This window comes from Paroedura picta, chromosome 8, assembly GCF_049243985.1.
Source record: "Paroedura picta isolate Pp20150507F chromosome 8, Ppicta_v3.0, whole genome shotgun sequence".
Classification (NCBI taxonomy): Eukaryota; Metazoa; Chordata; class Lepidosauria; order Squamata; family Gekkonidae; genus Paroedura; species Paroedura picta.
The window spans coordinates 77748556-77774219 of NC_135376.1; the positions used below are offsets into that span (position 1 = coordinate 77748556).

A 25664-nucleotide genomic window follows, 5' to 3' on the forward strand; every position below is an offset into this window, starting at 1 on the left:
TCATATAATGCCTTTTATTAGGACTAACCAACTGGACACAAAACATTCTGGAAACTTTTGCACTCAACCAGAACTCTTTGTCAGGCTGGCTGTTACAAAATTTTAAAAGATAAAAAGCAGATTCTATAGGACATGGGGCTAATCTTGCATGCAATGTATAAGGGATAAAAGCGGGCAGTTAGCTTAACTTTATTGATGGTGTGACATTGCCTTACAGCAGGAGCCCTCCCAGGCTCTACCCCCGCAATCTCCAAGTCAGTTTTTATGTGACAATATACACAGTGGTAGAATGCTAACTCATCTGCTTTGATTAAGCTTACATTCTGGTCTTCGAGGGTATCCTCCAGACTCTGAACATATATTCAGACTCCTATATCTTTCCTCCTGGTCTACTAATCTGTCCTATAGCAGAAAGGTAACATAATAATTTCAGTACAATGTATGTAATGAACCCTAAACTCCTTAAAGGACTGCATGCTCAACCCTAAAGGACTGTACATATAACATTCTAGTTGTATTTTTTTTAAGCAGTTGCATGCTTTTGAAGTCTGTTCTACAAGCTCTAGAACCCTTCTGCAAAGTTGCTTCTACTATATATATTTAATACATAAAACCTATTTTGTGTCCTCCTTTGGGATCTTGCTAAGGTGTTTGCCAAGATGGAACACGTTGTAGTAGAATTGGTAATTTCAGCAATCTTAGAATTCCCCAGGGGCCCGATAAGCAATATGTTGGGATGATGCATGATGGCAGCTCTGCATGATGAAAATTCTGTGGTATTAGGTCTCATGGCAGTTGCTCTTCATTCTTTCCCATTGGATGACCAGCTGGAGAGAAACACGCGGCAGGCATAGTATAATTTCTCTTTAGTTGGGTTGGTCTGGTTGATTTTGCTTCTCATCCAGGGATAAGTGGAGGTGGAGAACCTCTGCTGTGCCAACATACACTGAAAATGGAAAGCATGTTTGAGAGGAGGATGCTTTGATTAACTCATTACACTTATCAGAGCCAGATATTGTGGTCATCTTAAAACCAAAAAACCAAAGGGAATCATTATTGATGTGGAACACATCTACTGGTGTGGTCCCTGTCATGGAAATGATAATGGATGTGACATCTGTTGTCCCACCTCAGGTAGCATGCCAGTAGTTGTCCCATAGCAGCTGTGGCAGAACTGAAGCAGCAAGGCCCAGAACTGAACCCCACTTGCTGCTCTGGCAGTGTTGATGGGGCCAGTTTTCTGGGGCTGGTCCCACCCTCCGGAAAGCAGGTCAAGCCTCAGAAGACACTCAACGCCAGCTGCAACACCGGAGCAACAAGCAGGGCTCAGTGCTGGGCCTCATTGCTCTGGTACCATGCCGTCAGTCTTCCCAGGAGAGTGGGACCGGCCTTGGAAGAGGAGAGCCGCAACCAGCAGCAGCAGAACAATGAGGCCCAGCCCTGAGCCTTGCTGGATGCTCTGCCATGCCACCACCAGAGCCCTGAAAGAGTCTCACAGCTGCCAACTGCAGGCAGAGGGCACAGAACATGGTGGCCCTCCTGCTGCAAGAGGTAAGGAGGGGGAAGGAGTCTCTGTGTGTGTATCTGGGAGAGGGACCAGGAAGGAGAGGTAAGGGGGAGAGGTACGGGGGGAGCGGGGGGAGAAGGAGTCTGTGACTGGGTGTGCATGCGTGCGCACATGTCTGTGACAGCAAGGGTGGTGGTCATAACGAGGGAGTCCCAGAGCAGACATATGTTCCACATTCCCTGTGATAGCAATAAAACTCTGGTTGTGGAACTTGGTCAGCGCCTGATTGCAACAAGAGCGTGGAAGCAAAGTTTTAAGTACTGGCTTGGGTTGTACTTTGAGACCCACCAGGGGAGTCTGATTTCTAATTTACTGGAAGATCCCTTTGTGTCCAACTGGTCAGCGTCAGTCCAGCAGAAAATAGCCACAATGGGATTAGGTCTATCGTTTCTCATTGGCCATGATGAGAAGTCAATATTGCTGCTATCCGTAGACTGGAGGATCTTGGAATTCAGTTTTTGAGATCTGAGGCAGTTAAGTTTGTGTTGGCCAAAGCTCTAGGGAATAACAACAAACTATAGAGAAATACATCCCTATCGTTTCACACTAGATAATTCACTTTCAAGAAGAGCTTTTTTGCTAGCCTGAATGAACTCCTAATTTAATGAAAGGCAGATTTAATAAGACCCCTGTTTCCCAAAGGCTGTGCCTACATGGGTTGTTAAGATTTGTCATCCTGCTTGGAGAGTATCCATATGCAAGGCTTTTTAAAAAATCTTTACTTCTGTTACACCAATAAAGGCTTTATTGTTGTTGTCGTACTCTCATTAATTTTTTTGCTGCTCTAAACTCCCACTAATTGATAAAGTTAGGCTCCCAAGCTCAGTCTTACTAGTGTAGTCTGCATGAATGATAAACTATTTGCTATATCCATTTGAAGAGCTGGTTTTTGTACCCTGCTTTTTACTACCAAACAGAGTCTTACAGTGGTTTACCATCGCCTTCCCTTCCTCTCCCCACAACAGACACCTTGTGAGTTAGGTGGGCTGAGAGAGTTCTCAGAGGACTGTGACCAGCCCAAGGTCATCCAGCTGGCTTCAAGTGGAGGAGTGGAGAATCAACCCAGTTGCCCCAATTTAGAGGCCACTGTTCTTTATTATACCAAGTTGGCTCTCAGTATGGCATATATCTGGGTTATCATGTTCCATTCTTCATGCCAGAATCAGCACTCAATTAAAATTTGTCATTGGTGTTAGTTTCCAGTGAGCGATTTTGGAAGCTAATGTGTGGCTGAAAACTGGGGCAGTTATATAATGAATTAATGTCAGGACGGAATGTAAAAAGTAATGACAATACACTTGGATGCTAGAGGCAGAAGATCAAAATGATACAAGTGATAGTGAACACAGATCAATAAACTTAGTCATTTTTTTTAAAGTGCCAACCTACGTAACATATGACAAAATCTGCCCTCTGATGTGGGTTGTCTCACCCTGCCTAACTATAGGAACAGCCCTGATTAAAACCCTACATATAGACACAGATGCTATATAAAATCAGGGCAAATTCATTAAGGAAGATAACCTGCAGGAGAGTTTTAATAAGTCTGCTGGCTGCTTTTTTGAGATACCAGTTTAATAACCTCAAGAGCACCATGAGCAGGTGAAACATGTCTCTTGATTTATCTGAAATATTTGTATGCCATAAGATAAATGTGCCAGGTCCCTGCCTCCTTCTATTAGGTTTCAAATTTATTTTATTCACTTAATTTACTCCCCAATGGAAACCCAAAGCTGCTCACATCATTCTCTGCTACTTCATGTCATGTTCACTACAACCCTATATGGTAGGTTAGACTTGCAGTGTATGACTGGCCCAAGGTGACCCAACAAGTTTCCATGGCAGAAGTGGAATTTGAATGTAGGTCTTTCAGACTCTACCATGATAATCTAAGCACTGCATCACACTGGCACTTACGAGGTTTTAATAAGGTTTTGCCCCATTTCCACATATGATTTGTGTCTCTCTAGAGCAGGGATTCCAACCAGGGCTCCATGAGAGCTCCTCAAGGACTCCCCAGCCTTTCCCTTATACCCTGCCTTAATGGACTAGGCCGTAAGCTATTCCTGGCATTGCTGTGACAGAACCGACTGCTTCCATTGGCCATGGGGTGGCGTTCTTGTGTGGTTCCCGTTCCTGCCCTAAACCGCCTCCTTTCTTCCCCCTCTCAGTCCTCCTCGGGCGTGGCATGGAGGCGTGACCAGCTGACCTCACTTCTGCTGGTTCCAGAGTTCCTCGAAGCCTGAAAAATATTTCTGTGGCTCATCCATGACCAAAGCCTTAGAAAAGGCTGCTCTAGAGAGGCACATCTGTTGTATTTCTCTTATACTGATAAGAAGAAAACCTACTTCTGTTTCACAGACAATAACGAGAAGTCAAGTCACCGTTATTGCTGGTGAGTTCACAAATTCCTTCATAATAAGTTCAGTGTGTCAGAATGCTATCTAAGGAAAAACGCCTTATCTAGCAAGGGATATTTGTGGTTTATCATATGGCATGCATGTAACATCACCTGGAGATCCTAAGGTTGTCAGGCTGCCAGGCAAGAGAAGTTTGGAGGTGGCCTGCCATTGCCTGCCCCCATGTCACAACCCTGGTCTTTCTTGGAGGTTGCCCTTCTTAGTGCTAACCAGGGCCAACCCTGCTTAGCTTCTGAGATCTGACAGGATCAGGTTTGCCTGGGCTATCTAAGTTGGGTTATGCATGATTCATGTCTTTTAATTGCCTGGGACATTTCAGGTGACCACATATTTGTGGAGCTGTGTGACTTTTTATAAAAGACCAAATCCTTCCCTAAGAAGATAGCGTTTGTGGATTCTGACCAGCCGTAATGCCAAGGTTAAAATATATATATATTAGCAAACAGAAACTTGTTCAAGTCAAAGATCAATTTGATAAGCCTGAAACTTTTGAGGAAGTGCCAGTGTTGCTCTTTAATAGATACGGATTGCTTAAAAGTTTGGCTCTTCAAACAAAGCTCAGGTTATGACATGTTCTTAGAAATCCAAGATCAATTCCTGGCATCTATTTTGTAATGGTTATTCCCCTTTGATTTTAGCATAAATCACAAGAAGGTGAAAGAAAATCCATCTCTACTTAGGAGTTTTTTGAGATGTGGCCAGCAGTTAACATTTCACTGTGTAAGCAAGTACAGGATCCTGTGAACCTCATCTTTCACATAAACAATCTGTTTTCTAGCTCCTGGTTACTAGGCTTCACAACACATGCAAGGCAATGCCTAGTGAGATCGCAGGAGATAGCACAGGATCCCAGCAAAGTGCTTTGTACACATTTCATACATCAAAAATTATGGTGGCCAAGTAGGGATGTTAGTTGACAGGAGGGACCTGGGTCATTATAGCTCATCTCCAGAGTAAAGAGATCGGTTCCCTGGAGAAAATGGTTGCATGGGAGGGTTGACTCCATTGCATTATATAGGTCCCTCCCCACCCCAAATCCCACCCACTCTTGGCTCCACCCCCCAAAAATCTCCAGGTATTTCCCAACCCAGAGTTGGCAACCCTGGCTAAAATCTGCAGAACTGGAGCAAAGCCTCCTGGGCTGTAACTAGGGATATGAATACTTCATGATGGCCACGCTTGACAGGTGAACATATCTGTTTTTCACTGGTTGTGATAATTTCCTTCTTTGTGGCCACTTTTGTGCCTGCACAGTTGTGCCAGGTTTCTCAGTGGAACAGACTTCCTTGAGAGGTGGTGGGTTCTCCATTCTGGAAATTTTTAAACAGAGGCTAGATAGCCATCTGACAGAGAGGCTGATTCTGTGAAGGTTCAAGGGAGTGGCAGGTTACAGTGGATGAGCGATAGGGTTGTGAGTGTCCTTCATAGTGCAGGGGGTTGGACTGGCCCAGGAGGTCCCTTCCAACTGTGTTATTCTATGATTCTAGGTCATTAAATGAGACTGGCATGTGTGTAATACTACGATTCCCATGGGACAATGTAAAAGGGCCCACTGCAAATGGAGACACTCCCAAAATCTCCAGGTATTTCCCAACCCAGAGCTGGCAACTCTATGGCCAACCTTATGGGCATGTGTCAGAAATACAGACTTGGGTATATTCAAATGAGTAGCTGCGTTGGTCTGCAGTAGCACAACAAAATTTGAGTCCGATGGTGCCTTTAAGACCAACAACATTTTATTCAATGCACATGAAAGTTCACGCCTTGAATAAATCTTTGTTGGTCGTAAAGATGCCACTGGACTCAGACTTAGGTATGGAATAGTACTAGTGTAGTGACCTCTATTTTACATCTAATGCTCACCAAGCCACCTTGGGAGGGTTTTTTTTGCTAATCACTATAAGGAGCAGGCAACTTCACAGCATGGTAGAGGCAGCCAGACCCTGCTGCTCCTCTTCTTGTACATTACAAGTCACCGTGACCTATGTTGCTAATGGTAACATGTCACAGTGCTGCTTATCACACGTATATGTGTCCAGTGATTTCAGTCAAACTTCCATCCAAGTAAAGTTGCTTAGGATCAAAGCCCCACACTCACGTGAATGTCCATTAAAGACTCTCATCAGTGGTCATAGCACATTTTGGCATCAGGGTGCTATAATCTGCCACCGCACTTAGCTTCAAGCTATATTGTATCTGAGGAAATGTGTGTGCACACGAAAGCTCATACCTTGAATAAAACTGTCGATCTTAAAGGTGCCATTGGATGTCTTTCAAAGTATTTCTACCCATTGACATGATAATAAAGAGCATTCAGTGGTGTTTTTACCTGGCATTTCTTCCTCTGGGTTAGATTGTTTTTTGAGCTTTGTTGCAGGCAGCCTGTAATAACATAAACCAGAGCTGACACAATAACAATGGCATTCACCTCTTGATTCTAAACAACAGAACAGTTATGAAAATAAAAAACTGGCAATAGAAATATATCGCTTTATCATCTGTCCCAACAACTTGTTTATTTCCTTAATTTCCATATGTTTCCACAGGTGACGAAGAGCTGTTCTTTCCAACAGAAGCAATCAATAAAACCATCTCTGACAAGACCTATAGGCCTCATGTTCAGATATGGTATTTTCATAGGTTATTTTGTATTTTACATACAAGGTAAACATCAAAAGACCAATTCTGAGGGCATTTCTGCACAATAGTAAAAATAGCGTCACGCCCGCAGAATGGCAAAGCATGACATTATATCGCCGCCCTCCCGGCCCTCCTCAACCTTTCCTCCTCAACTGTCTCGCCTTTCTCAGCCTTCTTTTTGCGCATCTTACCCTCCTCACCTGCTGCTGGAAGAGGCAGAAGAGAGCAATGCACCTTATACATGTTGTGCTTCCACCTGTCAATCAATTCAGGCAACCAATTCCCTTTCTCCAGCAGTTTAAAGGTCCCATGATGCCAATTAATTTTTTAAAAATCATACTTCTCCTAGACCAGGGGTAGTCAAACTGCGGCCCTCCAGATGTCCATGGACTACAATTCCCAGGAGCCCCTGCCAGCGAATGCTGGCAGGGGTTCCTGGGAATTGTAGTCCATGGACATCTGGAGGGCCGCAGTTTGACTACCCCTGTCCTAGACTATAATGGGAATTTTGCCGTTCCCGCCTTTCCTGGGACCTGGGGTGGTGGTGGTGGTTTGGGGTACAGCATCCAACTTTCAGGGTAGCTTCAGGAGGCTCTTCCCTGACTCCCCTCCAAATTTCAAAATGATTGATCCAAGGGGTCCATGTCTAGGGGCTCCCGAAGAGGGGGTACCCCCATCCCTCCATTATATCCAACAGAGGCGACTGATTTAGACAAATCTGAACTATTTGTCTATGGAGGATCTTTTTTAAAAGTTTATGATCTGTAGACACTGAAATCAATAAGATGCCATTTCCAATAGATCTGTAAAGAACTTTTTTTGGGGGGAGTGCAAACATTCCTGTAAAGAAATTTTGTTTTGCAAACATGAAAAAAAGTTTTTAAAATGACACCTGGTTAGATTATTTCTCCTGAGTTCTCTAGAAGCAGAACCTGTGCCATTATGTGTTGGAAATTTCTCTTCCAAGCTTGTGGGCATCTCCTGGGCCTCAAGATTTAGGTTGGCAGTTGCAATCTGCAGCAGTCCCATAACAAGATTCTTCTCTGCAGGGAAGGACACAAGAAGCCATGTCAGACTAGCCTTATCTCTCTTTTTTGAGAATTACTACCTTGCTGGATCAGGGGAGTGCTGTGGATATAGTTTATCTCAGTTTCAGTAAAGCTTTTGAGAAGGTTGCACACAATATTCTAGTTGACAAGTTGGTAAAATGTGATATGGATCCTATTACTGTTAGGTGGATCGATAACTGGTTGACAGATTGTACCCAAAGGGTGCTTGTCAATGGTTTGTCATCCTCTTGGAGAGGAATGACATGGAACTGGGGCATGGAATTGGGGTCACTGTGGGTGGGCAGGTAGTTGGGAGTTTCCTGCATTCTGCAAGGGGTCGGACGAGGGCCCATTCCGCACACATTGCTTAATGCAGTTTCAATGTCCATTTGTAGCTGGATTTCCCTGTGCAGAACAGGAAAATCTACTTCTAAAGTGCATTGAAAGTGCATTATCTACTGGGGGCAAAATGGGCCCCCTTCAGCTCTATGAATCTATGAAACCAAAAGCTTTTGTGAATCAGAAAAACTCACCTGCTCCACTTGTATGCATAACATTTCATGCTAGGATTTCCCTTCATTGGCCTGCACTTTCCCATGCATTTGTGAATGGTCCCAACAATTTGTCCTTTCCACCTGCATCAGTTTTCAAGAAACAACTTACATATCCAAATTCTAGGCATAAATGTGGCACATGGGTTTAAAGCAGCATGTGTCATAAAGGAACCCAACCCTGGGGGTAAGGGATTGGCTTTTGGCCCCTACCACGTGCAATCTTTGATGCAAATCAAGTCCGCGATTGTGTAACACATGGAAAGTTTTTAAAGCACATGTATTACAGATGGCATTCCAGGCCATAGTCTGAGAGTCCCAATTACACCGGTAGAGAGCAGCCTCAGTGCAAGAATTCTTTTCAACAGTGAAATGGGACAAGGCTCTTGGACTCAAGGGAAAGACAATGAAGGATTTGAAGTATGAAAAGGAAAGAAGCAACCATGTTGGCCCTCATGTCCTTTGCAGGCTCCACAGTCCCCTCACCTTTCTGACCAGCAGTCAGCAGCCAGCACTGGATAGTTGCCAAGGAGTCTGTCTGCAGGATCTGACACAACAGCTCTAAAACCTGTTGACAGATGAATACAGTAGGAAAATATTAGCAGGATGAGGTCAGAGTGACATTCGGACAGAGCAAACACAGACTCAAGAGGTTGGATGCATGCAAGAGGTGTTTTCTGCACCACTGTGAACTTTGTCCTTGTGACTCATTAATGGAGTACCTTTAGAGGAATCAGGAAAGACAGTCGGTGTTCCTTTTCTCAACTTGTACTCTGGAAATCTGTGCAAGGAAGTGGGCAGATGACATGCAAATGTCAGAAGGTAGTTTGCCGCCAACCAAGCCAAACACAGGGCAGTAGCTATTCACCTCTTTCTAGTTTTGCAGATCCAAGTAAGCAGCAACTAGGACATTTATTGAACCCTGGAAGGGCCACCTTACTTAACTCAGGTCCATTCCGCACGACTTTAATGTAGCAGAAGGCTTGCAAATTGTAAACGCTACTAATTTGCTGTTCCGCAAGACATCGCACACAATCTGCAACACTCCTGAAACAGTCCCGCGAAAAGCGATTCGTTGTAGCGCTTCTAGGGAAATCGGGAATTGAGGTCACTGTGGGTGGGCAAGTAGTTGTGAATTTTCTGCATTCTGCAGGGGGTTGGATTCAATGACCCTGGAGGTCCCTTCCAAAGCATTCATTTATCCCCAGGGGAACTGATTTTGGTAATCTGGAGGTGGGATGTAATTCTGAGGGATCCCCTGGTCCCACCTGGAGGCTGGCGTCCCTAAACCTATTCTCCATTTGTTCCTATGAGCAGGAGGGAGGCCTATTTGTGTGCAATGTTAGCTCACAACTAAAGGATTCCTTGAGATGAAGGACCTATCTGTGAGCAAGAAAAAGGGGGCAGGAAACAGGCATGGTGGGAAAGCAGAGAAAGGCTGAGGCATGGGGCTGAATTAGGAAGAAACTCTGGCTCCTTTCCCCCTAAATGGTGAGTGAGAAGCGTGAAAGGAGGAGTAACAAGGTGCATCCTCTTGAGTGGCGCCCTTTACAGTAGATTGGGTTGTTTCACATGAAGGAATGCTGCAACACGTGCTTCTCCCTTTGTGCAATTCAGCTGAAACACATGAATCTCCAGACTACATGGTAATATTCAGGACCATTCCGCACGAGTTCAAAGTAGCAGAAGGCTTACAAATGGTAAATGCTATTAATTTGCTGTTCCGCATGACGTCGCACACAAGCTGAAACAGTCCTGCAACACTAACGCTAAAATTGCTTCGTTGTAGTGATTTCCAGTGAATTCAGAAAAGTGGATTCACCCTCAGAAAATCGCTACACTCCTGCCAACAATCTGCAACACTTGCGAAAAAGACCTGTGCGTTCTCAATGTAGCGGCTGCAACAAAGTCCCTCCCCCTGGCTCTCTCCTCCGAACTTCCAGCGAAGCGATCGCCATTTTTCCCCCTCAGAGCGAGCGGGGAAAGCAACGAACCAGCAAGGCTTCATTCACCCAGCAAGGCTTCTCCGGCTACAGTCCCTCCATAGAAGTGCTTTAAAGCTCCCCTAAGTCCCCAAGCACAACACAGCCTCCTGTTTGCAAGTTCCCTTTATTTTCGGCCGAAAATCACGCCTGTGTGTGTGTGGGGGGGGTTTCACTCGGGGGAGCATGGTAACGATGACTCGCCAGCTCACACAACTGCTAGATGGGTCTTCTAGATGGGTCTTTACGTTAGGAAGAATCAAGGCATATTCGTTGCAACGTGTGTGTTTTTAAACCTGTGCTTAAAGGGAAAGGGGCTTTTCCAGAGCATGATAACAATTGCCCGTTGGCTGTTCATTTGATTGATGGCCAGGGGCGGGAACAAGCACAGAAAAAATCACTTCCTTTCTAGCGATTTTTGTGAGACCGGAAACCTGTGGGGAACGAATGAAACGCTACTGGATTCCACTACAAATGCAGGTATGCGGAACGCCGAGATTCCACTATTTAAAATAGCGTTTCCGCTTTGTGAAACCAATTGGCAACATTGGTCCTTGTGCGGAAAGGCCCTCAGGATTCACAGGTTGGGGGGAGGGAATGCTGCAAAAAGACTAATCTGGAATCACACTCCCGTGGTTTTCCTAGTGCAGATAATTCTAATAAGGTTCTGAGTGTGTGTTAGAAAGTCACTGACGTCAGCTTCAGCTCTTCCGCCTGGCATTTCCCTGCTTTAATCATTAATTTCCCAAAGCACAAGAGACATTTTTGCATGTGTGGGAGAAAAAATAGTAATTACTCCCTTGTGTTAGGGTTGTCCGTTCTGGGAGAGGAAATACCTGGAGATTTGGGGGGTGAAGCCTGGGGACGGTGGGGCTACAGCAGGATGTAATGCCACAAAACCCACTTCCAAAGCAGCCATTTTCTCCAGGGGAACTGGTCTCTGCCATCAATGTTAATAGTGGGAGACTCACCTGGGGCTCACCTGGAGGTGGGTAACCCTACCCCCATTGTTCCAAACACGGTATGACCATTCTGTTGCTTAAACATCAGGGCCATGCTTTCTAACTGCAGCCGGAAATAATGATCAGTTTTATAGTTCTAATAGAATGAATAATTCTGAGGAGAATTTCTCATCTTGGGTCTCAGAATACAGCTTTATTTAAATCATGGCCTGGGGTGACAATATGAGGTTAAGTCACAAGGCAGTAGTTGCTCCATCTCTCTACACTTTGCTTACAATTAGTTCTTGGTCCTGGAAAGGCATGATGGGATCTTTGCCTTTATTCCCGGCCTCGTTCCGGTGCACTCGGCGGGATGAATGGCGCGTTGTGGCTCGAGAGGAAGGTGGGATGAGACGCCCGGTTTCTTCAGAGTATTGAGTCTCTCTCTGAGGCTTCTGAGTCTGCAAACACAACCAGATGCTGTCCCATTAGGAGTCCCACAAGCCAGGCAAGGTAGAATGCGATGCGGGTGGCTCTAGCAGCTGGAATAGACATCTAAGGTTCCACCCGCCAAGCAATGGGAAGTCTGGTCCTCAGGCAACAACTTATCTTTTGTTGTTCTAAAAAAAAACCCTTTTATACTTCCCTTTATACTTCCCTTTGCATAGAACTGGTGTTACGATACTCTTTTATTTAGGACTGAAGTTCATGGACCATGTATTGTTGACCAGCTGGGGGTGGAGGAGAGACGGAGATGGGAGGTTTAAAGCAGGGGTAGTCAACCCGTGGTCCTCCAGATGTCCATGGAGTACAATTCCCATGAGCCCCTGCCAGCGAATGCTGGCAGGGGCTCATGGGAATTGTAGTCCATGGACATCTGGAGGACCACAGGTTGACTACCCCTGCTTTTAAGCACTCTGTGTCTAAATAGTTCTCATTTGTGAAGAAAAGACAGCTCAGTGCAGCCATGTTGAGCCTGCTGTTTATAAAGGAGAGCACATTGTAGAGGTCCGTGGATGTGAAAAGACCACAAGAATTCTCCAAAGGGGGCGGGGACTGCCACAGGGAAACAGAACCAGAGGCGTCTCTAGGGAGTGGTGGCTGGCCCGCCACCCCCATTGAGGTTTGTTTGTTCAGGTTTGTTTGTGAAAATTACTGTTTTTATACCCCCTTGCTTCTACTGCTCTGTTGCTGCTCTTTCATATACTTCTGTTCCATAAATCACTTCTCTCTAGTGTGGTTCTGAAACTGGCTGTCTACAATTAGAGCATTTGGGGGGGGGGATATGAGTGTGTGTGAGGTTAGACTATGTTAGCCACAGAGATTAGGCTACCGGGAATGCTTCAAGAATTGACTGGTGTCCTTGCCTCTTGTACTGAATCAGAAAAATCCCAGTGCTGGTATTTCTGGACCTGGAAGTTGTTAAAAACCTTTAGCCCTAAAGGCCAAGAGTTGCTTTTAAAATACTTCAAGATGTGAAGGAGAGAGGAAGCCAAGGTGTTCCTAATCTAAAACTATACAAAGACGCAGCAGCACTTACATACATAGTGGACTGGATTCGGGAACCGCACTCAAGAGAATTGGTATTTGAAAGAAAAACCATGGGTAACAGTTTCCATAAAAGACTATGGCCAGCAGGAAAACAAAAACAAAAAGCAGTAGCAAACACCTGGGCTAGTGGGCTCTTGAATGTATGGTCAAGATATAATAAGAGACTATCCCCAGCACCATCAATATTGAAATCGCCAATTGAGGCATATTTTGGGAAAGCTCAACAGAAAAGGTTGACTTGTCTCCAGTACAAAGACTTAATATCAAAGACCGGCAAGTTCAAGGACATACAAACAATAAAGAAAGAAGGAGTAGAAATTCAATGGTTAGAGTACACCAACTAATATCTAGATTCAAAGCAGAGTTTCAGCAACTGTTAAATCTAGAGGCTCCAATACCAGAGTTTGAAAACTTAGTAATCCAAGATAAACCACATTTACAGGGCCAAATATATAAATTGTTATTAAGGTATGAGACAGAAATGGAATGGGTTAAGCCATGTATGATCAAATGGATGCAAAATATTGAGATTAATGTGACAATGGAACAATGGGAGTTAGTATGGTCTAGAATACCAAAGTATACTAATAGTCAAATACTTAAAGAAAATTGGTATTAAATGTTTTATAGGTGGTATGTAACACCAAAAGTGATTGCTAAAATTGCCAAAAATTGTAACAACAAATGTTGGAAATGTGATGATAAAATAGGTTCTTTTTTTCATATGTGGTGGAGATGTGAAAAAGTTTATAAGTTTTGGGCAAAAATACATATTATTATGCAGAAAATGTGGGGTCTTAGATTTCCTATGAAAGCTGAATCTATGTTATTAAGTGTTCCTCCGCAGTGCCTCCCAACCCACACACAGAGTTTTTTCTTCTACGCGACGACGGCAGCAAGACTAGAATTGGCCAAGAAATGAAAAACGCAAGAACTACCCTTGACAGAAGACTGGCTGAATAAATCAGAGCATTTGCCAAGATGGCTTTGCCAAGATGGCTAAACTGACACTAATAGTTAACGGAAGAACAGAAGAGGCTGTTCAAGAACAATGGGGCCCTTACCTGAACTATTTAAGAAAATAATACAAAAGGGATAGAAACGGGGAACTAAGTGTATTAAATGAAGAGCATAACCCTCTTTTTTTTTTGTACTGACAATGTAGATTGCATGTATTTCACTGTCTTTAATTCTGGAAAACAAAAATAAAAATCTTCTATAAAAAAAACAAAAAAAAACCTTTAGCCCTGACGTACGGTCACCATCACAGGTGCAGCCAAACGGCCAGCTGGCAGAGGCTCATGGGAATTTTAGTCCACGGACCTCTGGAGAGCCACCGTTTGGCCACCCCTGAAAGTTCTGCATGCCGAAGCCCCCTTGTTTTCAATACAACATAAAGTGTGCATAACTCTTTTATTTACGCAGTTACATTATTTATAGTCTGCCTTACTCATATGGACTCGAGGCGGAGTACATGGAACGAGTCTGTATAATCAACAAAACTGGATATTCAGGAACCAGTGTGTTAGGACATGAGAAGGCTGGAACTGCCAGAAGGAACAGAAGTAAAGCATAAACATTAACACAACCCATTAAGTGGTACAGAAATTATGTAAGAGGACAATATGCAGTAAAGACCACAAGCCCCAAGCAGTTGTTCCAGTAAATTTGTTAAACCAGTTTGGACCATGTAGCCTTATTATAACAACTTATTGTAGTAGAACCAACTGCTGCTACACTGGGGGCCATTCCACACATATAAGAACATAGCGTTAAGCCAGCGCAATTGCTTAACGCTATAAAAAATCTTGCTTCCTGGCACTCCGTATGGCTGATTAAAATGGCAGACGAGAGGGACTCACTATACCCGTGAGTCTCCCCCTGCCTGTCAATCATGGCAGCCAGCCAATCACCTTGGGCAGCCAGCCAATCACCTTTCTCCCAGTTTTAAACTCACTATGCAAGTGATCCTTTTTTTTTGTTAAGTAAAATTTCTCCATTGTATGTGCCTTTGTATGTTATCCTGTTCATTTTCATGCCTTACTAAAATTAGATACTGATTCTTAGTATCTGTGCTTGTGGGACATCACTGTATACTGGCTAGAGCATCAAACTGGTAAGTGAGAGAAGCGTCACAGACAAATCAAAACAAATACGTACCGCCTCCTTTTTCTTGGTGAAGGAAGCAGCTCTCAGTCTTGCAGTGAGTTCTCGCAATTCATCCCTCCATGCCTCAGACAAAGAACCTTTTGCAAAGAGAAGATCCAAAAGAAAGGGAGGAGGCACCAGAAAAGGTGCCACTACTAAGTGGCAGAATGCAGTCACTTGTTTGCATACGGTCCCATGTTCAGCCCCGAATAAACTATTGTGCTTTGCCACCCAGTGGGCATCATGCTATTTTGACCACTGTGCGGAAAAGCCCTCAGTAAAACCATGTTCACCCATTGCGTTTTTCAAGAATATACCTAAGATGTTTCAACAATACGCCTACTCCTAAAAATGCAATGGGTGCAAGAAAGAGATTCATATATGTAAACACATGTATTTCACAAGTATGAAACCAGGATCGGGGTGTGTTCCTTGCTGAATGCATGCTTAGTGCCTAATCTGGGTTTCTTGGGAAAACTCCCATCATGTTTTACCCTCACTTTCTTCCTGATTTGCTGGATTTTAATGTGCTGGAATGTAAACATTGATTTTAATGAGGTTACACTTTAAGCCTTGGGTTTTTTATTTTAATAAATCTTACTGTTCAATCTTACATTACGTTCTATGGAAGCTTGAGGAGATTGTCCTTATTTAGGCTCCAAAATGGTCCAGAGCCCCAATATAATCTGTTGAGATCTTGGAACGCAGCCCTGGAAATAATTTTTCTCTTTCTGCTTTAATTGAGATTCTGCTAATCATGAGCATTCTCGGGAGGCAAACCCTTTTCATCTTGACGATATTTAATGGTGAAGACTGTGGTTTAATTACTCCGATGCTTCTTGTTGATTAGGACAGATTGCAGGCAATGAAGTGGCTCTTAGATCAGCTTAGCTTTGCTTTCATGTGCTTTGTGTGGTCAGAGAAAACTTGCAGCAGAGGCCACAGGAGACCTGCTTCCTATGCCAAGGGCAAAATGATCTCTCTGTCAAAGACACAAAGACTCTTTGTCTACTGCTCACAGTGGCCAGTGAAAGTTGCTACCCAGCATTAGTGTCAGAGACCTCAATGAACTCAGCAAGTCTCAGCACTATTACCACCTTTTTATGAACAATGGCTCCTGGAAAATGGACATCACCATTGCCATATTCAAGGGGGAGGGTTATTTAGAGCCAGTTTGGTGCAGTGGTTAGAAGTGTGGACTTCTAATTTGGCGAGCCAGGTTCGATTCCACACTCCCCCACATGCAGCCAGCTGGGTGACCTTGGGCTCACCACAGAACGGATGAAGCTGTTCTGAATGAGCAGTGATATCAGGGCTCTCTCAGCCTTACCTCCATCACAGGGTGTCTGTTGTGGGGAGAGGAAAGGGAAGGCTACTGTAAGCTGCTTTGAGCCTTCTTCGGGTAGAGGAAAGCGGCATATAAGTACCAACTCTAAGGGCCATTCCACACAAGGATCAATGTTGCTAAATGTTTGCAGTATGCAGAAACACTATATTTAATAGTGGAATTTCGTCATTCCGTTCACCTTCAATACTAGCAGAATATTGAAGTCCCAGTAGCGGTCTATTTATTCTCTATAGGTTTCCGGTCTTGCCGGAATTGCAACAAAAGAGGCAATATTTTTCCGTGCTTCTTCCCACCCCTGGCCGTCAATCGAACAGAACAGCCAATGAACTGCTGTGTTTGTGTTCCCGAAAAGCCCCTTTCCCTTTAAAAACTGTTTTTTAAAAACCCGAAAACACCAGTAGCAACAAATATTTGTTCATCCATTGTCTCAGAAAGACCTTTTTTGCTGGCATAGGATCTGGCACTTAATCGTTTACACGCTCTTCAAGTAACCCCCCCCCCGGGCGCAATTTATGGCCAAAATTACAGGCAGTGTCGAACAGGGGGCTGTATTGTGCTTGGAATCTTTAAAGACAATTGCAGAAGGGAGCTTTGTTTTACTGTTAAGCACTTCTGTGGAGGGACTTCAGACGAAGAAGCCTTGCTTATTCGTTGCTTTCACTGGTTTAAGGGGGGGAAATGGTGACAGCTTCACTGGAAGTTCGGGGGTGAGAGTGAGGTTGGGACATTCTTTCTAACGCTATTTTGAGAACGCACTTGTCTTTCACTGATGTGTTGCGGATTGTGCTCAGAAGTATAGCGTTTTTTTCAGGGGGAATCCACTTTTCTGGATTTCCCTCTAAGCGCTATAAAATTCCAATTGTTGCTGGAGTTTGGCTGGAGTTTGGCTGGAGTTTTGCGGTTTGTTTACGATGTCATGCAGAACGTTAAATTAATAGCGTTTACAAAAGGTAAGACTTCGGCTACATTTAAATTGTGCGGAATGGCCCTTATTATCATTATTTATCCTATGACATGTGTAGTTTGCCCAGCAGATCTGCACATTGTCTGGCAGCCAGGCAAAAGACATTTGTTGGTGATTTGCCATTACTTACCTTTGTGTCATGACCTCTAGTGCTCCTTGGAGGTCTCCCATCCAAATACTACCCAGAGTTGACCCTGCTTAGCTTCCCAGATCTAACAGGATTGGGCTTGTCTGGGCTATCCAGAGGAGGGGGAAATGGCAGGGTCATTTGTTCTTTCTGTCCTCCAAAGTTGCCCCCCTCCACCGATACTGCTTTTCCATGGAGGAACTATAGTTGGGCTTTACAGCCCCTTGTTTGCAGCTGAAGGTGTCTCTCAGCCCTGAACACAGCAGCTTTGTTGAGCATAAATCTAGCTGAAGAACACATGCAAATACTGACCTATGGTTAGCATGGGGACTGGGAAAGGCTGTGGATCTCCAATGGGCCTTTGGACTCCGGGGTCTCCCAAAACCAAAGAAGTATGAAACTGGCTTTTTATCATGGGAGGAGGTGGAAGCGCCATCCGCTCGGCCCACTCGTCATTAACTTTGCAAACAGGAGCACCATTCAGGCCTGCAAAAGAATGAGACTGCCATGGTACCTCTCTGAATATGTTCCCCAGAGAGCTCTTTGATCCAGTAACACCAATCAGCTAAGGATCCCTGGCCCTAAAGAAATACATCTGGCCTTCTCAGCCCTGGCCTCTGCCTGCTGGAGTGTGCTCCCTGGGGAGATCTGGACCTATCTGAGCTTGCTAAGTTCTGCAGGGCCTGTAAGACGAAGCTCTTCTGCTGGGCTTGAGGCTGAGGCCAGCCAGAAAAACATCTAAATTCCAGACCTCCCTCCCTCCGACTCCTCCCTACCTTTAACATCTTTGCTGGCTGAAATTACTACCAAATACTACCAATCTCAGTAATTATTGTGGTGCCGATGGGTCCTATTTGTGATTTTTAAAGCTTATTAATCTGATTTTATTCGTAGATTAATATGACTGGTTTTATATCATAATTTATCTAATGGCAATGTCTGAGAGAGGTGGTATATACATCAGTTAACAAATAAATAAAGGGGAAAGTAATGCTGCGCAAGACAAGTCCTTTAATGCTTTTCCTCGACCCCGAATGCTTACCTTGGATGTGAGTCACTCGGTGCGGGTGGGGGTTGTGTCGTGAGAAGAAGGAGTGATGGCTGAGACCACCAAACCGAGCGGCGCTCTTTGACTGGGGCCTCAGGGCCTGAGCGCTAAACCGGAGCGGCACATTTAGAGCCATGTGCTTCAACTTCCCCGCTAAAGCGGCGATGGCCTTGCATTGAAAGGTGCTCATAACAGGAGGACCCTTCGGCTTCTCCATTTCTTCTGTAGTTGACGTGTCCTCAGTTCTTGGTCGGGCGGGGGGGGGGGGGGGAGAAGGATAGGAATGGAGATGTTATAAAGATCCACCTTAGAATCTGACAGATCTTCCAGGAAAGCAACATCGTTTAGTTCCTTTTTCTCATTTATGTAATACAATCCTGCCTTCCAGGTTTATCATTCCAAACCAGTGAAACTCTCTCCATAGGAATGCTGCAGAGGAGATGGTTCTGAAGATTTTGAGCCGTTGTAAACCCCAGCGATTCCGAAAACAAAAAAGGCATGTTTAACTCCCTGACTCTGAAACTGTTGAGAGAGCTAAACATTGGCAATAACAATACTTTTGTCTTTTTTTTTTTTTTTGCAGTCATTTATATCCCAATGAATCCAACTAGCCTGATAGCCTGTACTTTAGACAACCCAAGAATCAGACTCCTTTTGGGGGGTATATTTCCCCCCTTTATGAAGTTAGCCCTTACCTGCAAGAATGCTGTGAAACGGATTATCTTGAGAAACAGAATGATGATGTGTGGTATAGTTGTAGGTACGCGTGAAGTCCCACTGTATACTAAAGAGGCAGACTCCCAAAAGGCTATATGAGGTCCCCTGATCTGCCTGAGCGTGGAACTTGAGACATGCACGCTCCAAAAGAATGTGCACAAGCTGAACATTTAAGAACTTCTTCTCTTCTCATGTTTTACAAAGATGACAAAGGGCCTTCTCTGGACCATTTAGTGAAATCCTCTTCTCAGATTTCACCCCCCCCCCCCATCATTCCAGGACATGTTTGTTGGCCAGTCATCAGAAGGGACCTTGCATCATAAGCATAAATAGAAGAGAAGGTGCCACTGTGAGGAACCATTGAACCACTACGTCGCTGCCTCACTTGTTCCCACAGGCAATGTTTCATAAATGAGAAAGATGACCTTTCAGCACAACCCTTGCTTTGTTGATGTTACCCTCCTTCTGCTAGAGACACACGGATAGCCCAGGCAAGCCCGACCCCATCACACCTTGGGAGCTACGCAGGGCTAGAATTTAGATGGGAGACGTCCAAGGATTTGGAGTCCCTCCAAGGGACGCTAGGGATCATGACATGGGGGCAAGCGATGGCAAACCACCTCCGCCTGGCTGCCAGACCTTCCTTGGATCTCCTGACTAGAGAACATGGGATAGATAAACACAGCATGTGCTCCCTGGAAAGGGTGTAATTAAGTTAGGATGTGGGGGTTTTAGACTGTTTTGCTTTAGCAGGGGTGAATGGAGCCAGCAAGACACTTCTGGAGCCCAAGATCAGGGCTGGAAGCTCATTTCAGTGCTGCAGTCCCAGAAAGTGTGGATTGGTGATATCATTGCATAAGGACGCCTTCCAGCATTTGCTAGCATTTCCACCTACGTTGATTTTCAAACGACAGTCCTGTGCCGATAGTGCAGCGGCATGGCTCATCTTGGCAAACTCAAGGTAACTTTAGAAGACCCTTTAAGAAAATAGAATGAAGTCCTGAAACCTCTCAGCTAGGAGGCTTGTCCTGGTCAGTTGCTGAAATGTCCCCAGTGCAGTGAGACATCTGACCGATTTCCCTGTGGCCCCAGCAAGGAGGGCAAGAGTGACTAGGAAGAACATCATGCTGACCATTGGGGCTTGGATGTGGCCAGAGAAGAAGAAGAGCTGGGTTTTTTATACCCCACTTTTTACTACCTGAAGGAGCCTCACAGTGGTTTACAATAACCTTCCCCTCCCCACAACTAACACCCTGCGAGGTAGGTGAGGCTGAGAGAGCTCTGAGAGAACTGCTCTGCCAGAACAGCTCTAAGAGAACTGTGACTGGCCCAAGGCCACCCAGTTGGCTGCGTGTCAAGGAGTGGGGAATCAAACCTGGTTCTCCGGATTAGAGGCTGCCACTCTTAACCACTGCGCCGAGAAACACAAAACCTCGGGTGCCTGAAGAACAGCAAGTGTTAAAGGACTTGTAGCTCTTTTGCTCTTAGTCAGTGCCTGAAGCCTGACACAGTCAAGACAGAGCTTGCTATTTTGCCTGCCTGTGGGTTATATATTGTGGCTACATGGTGGGTCACTTCAGGGAGCAAAGCAGGAAACAAACATTGACTTCTATAAATAAAAATAAGGATGCCAACATATCTGCTCCTATTTAGGTAGGGCAACCAAACTCCCGTCCAGGATTAAACAACCTGCCTTCTGCATTTGATGGCCCCTGACCCCACCGTAACACCCAGTGAAGGAATCCCAGGCCCTTCTCTCCAGCCACATAACCTGAAAGATAAATGGAAGGTCTTTTCACCCCCAAACAGCTCTGTGTCACAGTGCCTCTGCACCTGAGCATTGAAGAATGCTCCTATTTCAAGACCAGGCAAATGAGGACTTCCTTCTGACTAGGGTTGCCAACCTCCAAGCAGTGGCTGGAGATCTCTCATTAGTACAGCTGTTCTCCAGGCAACAGAGAATAGTATCCCTGGAGAAAATGGCCCCTTTGGAAGGTGGGCTGTCTGGCATTACTCCCTGCTGAGGCCCTCCCCTCCCCAGGCACTGCTCCCAAATCTCTCGGCATTTCCCAGTCTGCAGCTGGCAACTGTACTTGTAACACCCTGGTCTTCTTTTCACCCTCTCCCCTTTGTCAGGAAATCTGCTCCTGGCCAATCCCACATCTCCCTCCCTACTTCCCTGCTTCTCCCTCTCTGTCCTAGTCAATCCTTAGTGGTTCTGCTTCTCTGTGCCTGCCCTCTCAACTTTGGCCATGTTTCTCTTTCCTTCCTACTTTCCAAAGGGGTCTGTTTTTTATTCCTCCTCTGAGCAACTCCCCAGCTCAAGCATCGCCTTAGTGGGCCTCATCCCCATCCTGATCCCTTGCACTTCTGCCCCAAAGACTTCTCAGCCCTGGTGACCTTCTCTCCAACCACCCTTTTAAGTCTCTCCCTCTAATAAAGTTTCCATCTTCTGGTGAACCCCTCTCTTCTTCATGTAGTCCTCCTGTTCCCCTGGATTTAGGGGACTCTTTTCATGCAACCACAACAAGGAAGGCACAGTGGCAAGTTCCTTTCATAACACCAAGTGTTTGTTGAACTGGTTCTTGCTGGTTCTTTTGTTGTTGTTGTTGCTTATACAGTGAATTGCTTGCATTGTATTCTTAAATACTTATGTGTCTTTTGATCTATTCCATTGTAGCCAACAAAGTGGAACCTGGGAATTCAGAATTGCCTCCTCTATTTTTTCCATGGTGTCTCCTCCAAACATGCTTGTGGATACGTATCCTCAAAGGTCCTGGATCATGGTAGGGTGTGCACCTACAAAATGTACTGTTCCGTTATTCGTTGACCTGTACCACCCAAGGAAGTGTAAAGCAAACCTCATTTATCTTTGTGGAGGGGAAAACACACCTGTCTACACACACAAAAATGGTCCAGCCAGTTTTGGTAACTTTATTTCAGCAACAGCTAACCAGTATCAGACTTGAATTTCATTCTGCAGTTTGTTGCAGAATTTTGGAATTGTTAGGTAGCCACTGGCTCCTACCATGAATTTCTGGACCCTTGGTGGAGAACTGCGCTACTCCCCCCCCCTCCCCACTTTGTACATTTCTGTTCCCATGCTCTGGGCCAGATGGCCATTTATCCCATCTTCAGATGTTTTGGCTATTTCCTTCCGGCCTAAAGGTACAAGCTGTAAACAGTACTGTCCTTTGAAGATAATGACCATCCTGTGTTAACCTGAATTGTGTACAGATGGTGATGGGGATTTGTCTTTATAATTGCCTTTTGATCCCCATTGCTTTAGTCTTTAGCATTACAGGAGTCCTGTGATGCTGTTGGTTATCTGTTGAAATAAACTCCTTTTTTTTTGCCAAAGGTCTGAGTTTGCCTCTGTAATACAAATAACTACTTTTTTAACAGAATAAAGGTGTGTGTGTGTTCTACTCCCCCGATCAGCTGTCTTGACCCATCCCTACTTAAATAGGGGAAGTGGTGGGACACGGATACTCACTTTGTTTGCTGTAGATGAAGGCTGGATTTCTTCATATCTGAAGCCATTTTAAAATGTCTATAACAATAAAAGAGTGAGCTGTCACTATTGCATTCCCTTCTGGAACACAGGAGTTGCACGGATATAGGGAGATACTCCATGTCACCTGAAAGGCAAGGAAGTATCCTGAACTCTGAATGCCAGAGGACAGCATAGCACAGCGAATCCAAAGTGATACATCAGCTAAGAAGTCGGCATTCTCTCCTGAGGGCTGCTATAAAAATGAAGTTACATTGTCTGGATTTGATCTTGTAATGATTGAATGTTGCTGTATTTCTTCGTATGCCAATTTCCAGACAATGCAAGGCTACTCATGACCAGAGGATTTGTTGGCTTAGAGATCAAGAGCATTCTCCTGTTTCTCCAGCTTGCATACTGAACAACAAAAGCATAAGCACTCGAAGGGAACCAGAGGTGGGGTGCCTGCTCAAGGGCTACTCGTTTATTATTACTCTAATTATGTAAACATCATCAAGAGAGTGCTAGATGTTCTGTATGACACAGGTGATGGGGCCCATCTTTCTAAACTGCTGGTTTCCCATAGTAGTACCTAAGAATATTAAGAGCCTCCCTGAGCCTCCGGGAAGGGCGGTATATAAATATAATAAATAAATAAATAAAATAAATAAAAGCCTGCTGGATCAGACTGGTGATCCATCTTGTGCCGCATTCTGGTTCGGCACTTACTTTGTTTTTTCAGTTGTCGATCCTGCTGAATTCAGATCGATTTGAACCCAGGTCTTCTTCCTATCCCCCTTCCTATCCCCTTCCTATTCATTCTGCACTTGATTGAGGCAGTTCACAGCGAGGAGGGGAATGGTGGTCACGAAGCTACTATTTATTTTTCTTTTCCTGAACAGTGAGGGGGGGGGGGGTTCCGGTGAAATCCAACCATCGTTAAAGGAGAGCACTTTATGCCTTGACTTTTGACTCCAAACCAGAGCAAGCCGGGAAAGGAGCCAAATGCTGCTTCTTTTCTCTTTTCTTGAAGGGAGGGGGGAGCACCAGCAGCCTCACAGAGAACAAGGCAAATCTCTGCTGAAGCGCGGTCACTTTAAAACAGGGCAAAAATAAGTCTTGGGAGGGACGTCTTGTAACTGGGAACCAGGAAGTCTTTGAACTGATTCCCAGGCCAATCAGGGAAGACTGCTTTGCTATGTCAGTGTTTGAGGAACTTAATTCGGCAAAATGCAGAACATCTACGCTTACTGGGGGCTTTAAAAGCTGGTTCTTCAAATATAGCAACTTATATCTGCTCCTGGATTTCACGGGGGAAAGGTAGGGTCACCGCGGATTAATCATGCCAGAGACACACTGTGGACTGCTAACCTACCACTGGTGCTTTGCCAAAGTGTGCTGCAAACATGAAAGAAGATATGAGATTTGATGAAGAAATAATGTGAACCAGAGAAGGTGTGGTGAATTAGAACAAGATAAAAGGTGGTACGGACTGGTCTTTCTAAAAAGGAATGTACTTCGATAGAGAACAGGAAAGGGAAAAAGGAGACAGTTTGATGGATGGGGTAGCAGTTGTAGGCTCAGAGCAGGAGGAAATTCAATCTGCATTTACAGACTATTATTTTCTGAAGCAGCAATCACAGATCTCCTGTTACTGCTACTGTGGCAGCACTTGTCTTAATCCATTACCATAGTTTGATATCTGTAGGGGCAGAGGGAAGGCCTGACCTTTTCTTTTCGCTTCCATACAAGTCAATGAGATGGGGAAATTACCACTTACAAGCAGCTTTTGGCCTAGTTAATTTCAACACCCGTCCCATAAAAGGCTGGACTGTTTCCATCCCACCCCATACTCCGCAGTTAGGGTTACACATTATTTATTCTACAAAGTAGGAGCAGAGATAATCTTTAAAAGCAACAGATTTTCTGGGCATAGGAATGGGAGTGAGAATGTGTAATTTGTCAGAAGTATTATCCAGGACTCATTGGCAATAACCCCATGAAACACCTGGTTTCAAAAGTGGAAATGGGCAGAACTAGAATGTCTGTTCTACTTTCTCCACCTAATGTGATTGAATTGGTATCATTATAATTATTAAAATTTGGTGTTCGCCTTGATTTATACCAAGCAGCTGGTTTACTGTCCAGTTGATTTACATGCATAGAATGAAATTCAAAGAAACATTTAGATGCTCCTCTCTCCCAGTTACACCCATCAAGATAACCTACTTTTGTAACAAGGTGAGGTGTAGTAATATATACTTGACGTAACAGGTGCCATCTGTACCTCCCTTCTCAGAAAGCTATCATTTTAAGAGGATTGGCATAAAAGAATTTGGCCTGCAGATGCAATATCTGGGGGAGGAAAATAAGCCAAAGTGAATGTGCTTCTTTTAAATATTTATAAAGGAGCTACTCACCATTTAAACTGCTGCCAGGATCATGGGTGTCCACTTTTGCTTTACATTCTGGAGAACAGCTAGAAAATAAGCTCTCTTGTGAATAACAAAAGTTTGCCTGCTTTGTTCCGGATTGTGTGAAAGTTGCTAGGGAACACTTTTTCTTGACAACAGCCAAGCACATCCCCCCTCTCTCCCTGAGCTCCCCCCCCTCCAAATCTGTTCTGCCTTCCTGTGTTTAGGGCTGTACCTCCTCCCCTTTCTCAAGAAACCTAAGTCACATTCTGGCTTCCTTTGAGACATTCAGTAGAAGCCAACTATTTGGTTTGTGTTTTTTTACAGACAAGCTAAAACAGCTACTCAAAGCAGCAACGGATGACCTAACAGAGGCATAAGCCCAGGATCCAGATCACTGGGGGCTTTATTACTCTTAATCTGAGAGATTAGGGATTTTATTTATACAGGGAGGGGGCACTCAGGTGATTTAGCTAATGGAATCATCATCACAGGGCATTTGACTATGCTATTCTCATGGAGTTGATCATTAAATAGTTAAGAAAAGTGCTCTTCTCAGTGGTCCTTGGATATATAGAAATCTAATTCATGGTGTACTTTCTCTCTGAAGTTTTAGGTGCCAAAATTCTTACTGACAAGATACTCTTGCCAAGATTCTCTTACTCTCCCACCCACACTAGACATTTATATTTATTATATGGAGC

The 25664-nt window shown here is 44.5% G+C and overlaps 1 protein-coding gene across 3 annotated transcripts; it reads right to left on the reverse strand.

Moving 5' to 3' along the window:
• Positions 1 to 25112, reverse strand: TBATA (thymus, brain and testes associated). 3 transcript variants are annotated; one of them, XM_077350498.1, is made up of 10 exons: positions 24967 to 25112; positions 22550 to 22606; positions 18331 to 18581; positions 17601 to 17774; positions 14862 to 14947; positions 11447 to 11611; positions 8714 to 8795; positions 7520 to 7670; positions 6317 to 6369; positions 1 to 946 (listed from the first exon to the last, which is right to left on the reverse strand). In XM_077350498.1, the coding sequence occupies exons 2-10, from the start codon at positions 22594 to 22596 to the stop codon at positions 867 to 869; spliced, it is 1089 nt and encodes a 362-aa protein (XP_077206613.1). In that variant the 5' UTR covers positions 22597 to 22606; positions 24967 to 25112; the 3' UTR covers positions 1 to 866. The 3 variants fall into 3 exon arrangements, with proteins under 3 accessions (XP_077206613.1, XP_077206612.1, XP_077206614.1); XM_077350497.1 differs by having other exon boundaries at positions 22550 to 22694; positions 24967 to 25111; XM_077350499.1 differs by lacking the exons at positions 22550 to 22606; positions 24967 to 25112 and adding an exon at positions 19032 to 19217.
• Between the last annotated feature and the right edge of the window lie 552 nt (positions 25113 to 25664).